Here is a 5,166-nt window from a genome sequence, read left to right as displayed (position 1 = left end):
GCGTCGGATATAGGAAGTTCGACAGACCTCTCTGCACCGAAGTTGCATTTCAATATTCAAAAGTATTAATTTTTTACCATGTCATAATAAAAGTTGGGATTTCTGTTCAAAGTGGCTTAATAGATATAAAGGAAAGTCGCATAGTCTTGACCGATGTATTTTATACCGTTAAAAAGGGATCCTCTTTATTTATATAGATGGCAATAGACATACAAATGAATACTTGTAGTTTTTAATCACATATAAACTTGTATCATATTTCAACATTCATGTAAAATAAATGTGTACACATGAGCTTTTTTAAATTAAATGTACGTTTCACTACGCGGTCGGAATTGAACAAAGATGACTAGCCAATGCAGTGTCTACACATGTACGTGTTGCCTGCGTAAAACATATATTGTTTGTAAAATTAAAACAACAACATTGACATCTAATAAATCCACACATACCCCGAAAACAAGGTTATCACAGACTGTAGTGGTGTGCATAGGGATACGCTAACGTAACGTATCGAAAACATTGGCAATATTTAGAAAGGTCATTTGGTCTTAAAATGTGGATTTCTCGTAGATTTTCGTTGCTTTCTCAATATATTTTCGTTTCTTTTTTGTTCTTGAAACTAGAAAGTTTCTGGTAGTATAGCATACGCCCAGCACATTTGAGACGTGTATTCAAATATTAAAGGGACTCAAGTTTGAGACACGCCTTATTGTCATTTAAATTGTCCGACCGAAACATCTGATTACTCCACGTTGGAAGGAGACAGGTTTTTCCTCAATAAAGTATCCGGTACAAATATACTATTACACGTTACACGGATGTATTACATAACTGTTCTTCATTTGGGTGTTACGAACACTGTCGTAATGGGCTCATCTGTCTATCTCCCTTTCAAAATGGCTGATGTATCCGTCACCTTTAAAATAAAAACGTAATAAGATGTGTTTAGGGCGAACGTATATGTGTATCTTATATAACTGCTATGCAATAAATCATTACAATTTAAGACCTAAGCTTAAAAGTATTTTTTAAAAAGCAAATTGCGTATATTATAATCACGAATTCAAATGTGTTACGAAAATCAGACTTATTCAGAATTGCTTTTCTTTAAACCAGGTCAGATTAAGAACATACCGTCTTTATCAAATATTTCCTGAACCCACTTAGTAAGCATATGATCTCTTCTGTTGCAGATATCAAGAATGAATGCAATTTTCATATCATCTGAAACAACAAATTGAAATATTATGTTTGAGCCACGCGAAACGAAATCCCTTACAGATAAACAGATAAGATAGATTGTGTGACAAATTGCCTGCACATACTATTGCCATTATATAATTTAGAATAACTTAATACGAATATAAAATACCACACTTTATGTGTTGTGACTCTGTAACACGTTTTTTACACGAACAATACATTCCACATACGATATGTCAAAATATTCCAAGACATACATAACAGTTGAACAAGATACTCTTGGGAAATTAGCCAATCACAATATAGTGTATTCAATACAATTAATGTAAAAAATGAATGTGTTTAACGAACCTGATATGTTATGGAAGTGCTTCTCTAGTGCCCTGAAGAATCTAACCTTGCCAAAACTGTGGTTACACAGGCCGTGTCTGGCGAAGTGGTGTACTGCTCTGTTGAATAGGAAAAACACATATTTCATATTCCACGAATACATAGTCTTCCTTTTGCCAGATGTATGTTAACAGCAATTTGCATGTGATCGATTCAAATTATTGATTTGATTGACTTAGCTACACTCTTGATTTCAATGATTCAGAAGGAGGCTACTTATACATTTTGCATACACCACACAACTCATAACGTTATTTTAATGTTTGCGCTGTTATTCACATTCACATCAAATAAAGATATTGCTGGTCGAACATGATCGAATTGAGAATGAAGGAAACACCTACACTTATTTGATGAAACACCTGCACAACATGCATCTCATACAACCATGAGTCCGAATTATGACTGTTATATACAGATATTATCAGTATTGTTGAATAAAGCTACATTTGCAAGGTATTTCCAATTTACGAGATATGTTTTTTTTTATAAGCCATCAGGTGTTTAAACAATCACTGGCATTCCATTCGTTTCTAAAGGGAAATGTGTTTTTAATATTTGAATTGTTTAAAAAGACGTTAACAAACGTATATTTAAGGGGCTTTATACTGTATGATGATATAGCGGAAAAAAATGTCGAAAACTGATATAAACTTGGTATTAATGTGTACAATGCATAAAAACTAACTAACTGAAGTACCACATAGTTTACAATTATTTTTTTTCAATTGTTTTCATTGTTTTCCATTAAAAAAGATTACTTGTTTGTATACCTAGTAGAATTCATCCTTATGCGTGATTGGCTGGTCGATGTTATCACGTGATATTACCAAGTTAGATATACAGCTTAAATATTCTAAAGGTTTAGGCTTAGCCTAAGTAGCACAGTGGATACAACACTGGACTGCAATTTTTGAGACACCGGTTCGAACCCGGTCTCCGACTCGACTTTTTTACATTTGGGTATGTTTTTACAATTATGATATCAAAGAGTAAAACATTTTATTGAATAATTGTCCTGAGAATCGTTACAAAAAAAAAATCATTCCAATCTGTTGTACAGTCCCTTTGAAGTACAGTGATTAACAAATAACTTAAACAATCTAATATAATAATAGCTTTCCTTTTGAACTTACGGTCCATTGTATTTCCGCAAACCGTCTTCAGCCATTATGATAAGACCATCATTTTGCATTTGTTGCGCACCAGAGACGTTTGACTCAAGAGACCGTCCCGCCACAATAACCACCAACAGCGCCAAGGTCAGCATCGGAATAAATCCCAAAAAGTTTACGGGCATCATGTTTTTGTTTTTATTTCTTAAGTATTTAGCAAGTTTGTTCTAGAAATTCCTCCCTTCACGGCACTCTGGTTTAAGAAGATTAGAAATAGCTGAAAACAAAAAAAAAGTTTGATGGTTGATGACACAAATATATCCGAAGGATTTTCGGCTCTCATTCACAGCATTCAAACAACTGAAATTATCATTCGGTTCTGAGGCACAATCGTTTCAACAATAAGTTCTAAATTGCATCGGTATCCTGAGTAAGCTGGTTATGTCATTTAATAATACATACACATACACTTCTTGATAATATTTGCATTATTCCTCTCGCAACAGTAAAACCTGCAAACACACATCATTTATACGTACGACGGATGTAATTCATAATTTTATACTAGCAAAAATAGGTAGAGAGCGATTAAGCTAGTTGTCATGTTGTATCTTTTGTTATCGTAACCCAAACAGTCAAAGGTATGTAAGAGTAATATTTGTACTTGAACTAAAGCTAAACGGATACAGTGTTTGTGTGAGATGTATTGAACGTCGCCTGACCTTGTACAATACTGATAACCCACCCACTTGTAAGGTCAACGATAAACCCATTGAGGAATTTAGTAGCAAGTGGTTTATTTCCCATCAAGCAAATGTTAAACTCTGTCTATGAATAGTCATGCTTGTGTTTGTTCTTGAATGAGATATCGGATATATATATATATATATATTAATGAATAAAATCGAAATATATATTTCTAAAAGCTACTTTTCTTCTATCAACATTAAAATAAAATATATGTATTACATTATTGCATTTAGCTTATGTACAAGGTTAAATATGACATTACTAAAATTTGGTTACCTTAGAGGATTAGTCGAATACTCCAATATTATTATTTTAATCACTTATGTTACAGTATTTTATAAAATCAAAAGATTAAGTCCAACTTGTATTTATTACGATTAAGCCGTACGTATAGCCTTATCCCGTTCGTTTGTATACAATTAATGATACTTCAGTAGCAAACTAGCGGTTTAAGTATGCATGGAATGGGTTATAACAAAAGCTACCACAGAGGCTGTGCTGCAGTTGTTATGCTTCCCATCAGTGAGAAATGAGATGAATAGAAAAACTAGAAATACCATTGACATAATATAACCTGGCTGCTCGCTGTATGGAACATCTCGAATAATAGAAATAAACAATTGTTCTTTTGTGATAAACTTTTCTGTCTCTCCAGGGTTCTTATCATAATAACTAATGCTAAATCTTATTCAGGATATTCTTTTAGACTGATATTAAGTGATGCATATCGCATAATTGAGGATAACATATTATTGCCCTTTTGCTTTCAATATTTTTATATATTTTATACATATTATACATTTTCAACATTTTATACACATTTAAAGATTTTATACATTTTCATTTCTTAAGATTTCCTTTTCAAACTTCATTGATCAATTTCTAACGTTCAATTGATCAGGTGCATGTTAAGATGTACTAAACGCCTTAATATATTAAATTATATATGTATTTTAAGATACCCACACTAATAATGTTGTCTAGCAAAATTGACAAAATTAATGCGGTCTATATAATATTGCGTAATCTTCTTCTAACTTGGCAGGTATATATCTACTGCTTCACCTAATTAAAAGACTGAATACTGATTAACTATAGAAAATGTAATATGAAAATTTATAAATACTGTCTTCTCATTTAACATAATATAATGTTGACCATTAAATAAATAACGGAGGAAATTCATCAAGATTCAGCTATTTATTCCTTATCAACTTACAGAGTGTCACTTGACACGTCATTAAATTTGCACCACCAATTTTGTATTACCTTCCTGGGAATGCTGGCTATGGCATTTTCCTCTGTTAATATTGTTCAAATGATGACAGGGTTAATCGCAATAACATATCAAATAAGGACGCTTTTGTTTCGTTTATAATACCAAAAGCCTGTCATAAAATATCGTTCATAGTTTAAATAGTTGTGGGCAGCGTGGTGGCTCACTGTTTTGAAACCTTATACTTGTTTATATCTGTGATATTTATAATGTTTTTAAAGTAGATCAGTTTCAAATTGCATAGTCATATATGAAATGAAGTAATAGTAGATCTATGATGTCTTAATAGTTCAGGCCGAGTATTCTTAAAACATCTTAATTCATTTCTAAACTAATATTGATTTCCTTATATTTTGACAGTGAAGTATTTTGAAGGGTCCAATTGTATTTAACATAAAACTCATGTATATTACATGAATGAATGAAAAT

The 5,166-nt window shown here is 32.1% G+C and overlaps 1 protein-coding gene across 2 annotated transcripts; it reads right to left on the bottom strand.

Annotated features, from left to right (window-relative positions):
• Positions 1-216: 216 nt before the first annotated feature.
• On the bottom strand, positions 217-3,970 carry LOC128203359 (uncharacterized). 2 transcript variants are annotated; one of them, XM_052904753.1, is made up of 5 exons: positions 3,947-3,970; positions 2,733-2,988; positions 1,558-1,655; positions 1,138-1,227; positions 217-919 (listed from the first exon to the last, which is right to left on the bottom strand). In XM_052904753.1, exons 2-5 carry the CDS (start codon positions 2,897-2,899, stop codon positions 876-878), a joined length of 399 nt encoding a protein of 132 aa, XP_052760713.1. In that variant the 5' UTR covers positions 2,900-2,988; positions 3,947-3,970; the 3' UTR covers positions 217-875. The 2 variants fall into 2 exon arrangements, with proteins under 2 accessions (XP_052760713.1, XP_052760712.1); XM_052904752.1 differs by lacking the exon at positions 3,947-3,970 and adding an exon at positions 3,738-3,936.
• Between the last annotated feature and the right edge of the window lie 1,196 nt (positions 3,971-5,166).

This window comes from Mya arenaria, chromosome 9 (genome assembly GCF_026914265.1).
Source record: "Mya arenaria isolate MELC-2E11 chromosome 9, ASM2691426v1".
NCBI lineage: Eukaryota > Metazoa > Mollusca > Bivalvia > Myida > Myidae > Mya > Mya arenaria.
This window is presented reverse-complemented; position numbering and strand designations above follow the sequence as displayed.

What these genes read in the sequence shown, in the direction of transcription:
- LOC128203359 (XM_052904753.1), bottom strand. Translation starts at nt 2,899, where the DNA reads ATGATGCCCGTAAACTTTTTGGGATTTATTCCGATGCTGACCTTGGCG. An exon ending in TTGCGGAAATACAATGGACC is followed by an intron (nt 1,656 to 2,732) that starts GTAAGTTCAAAA and finishes CCTATTCAACAG; the next exon opens with AGCAGTACACCACTTCGCCA. An exon ending in GCACTTCCATAACATATCAG is followed by an intron (nt 1,228 to 1,557) that starts GTTCGTTAAACA and finishes TTGTTGTTTCAG; the next exon opens with ATGATATGAAAATTGCATTC.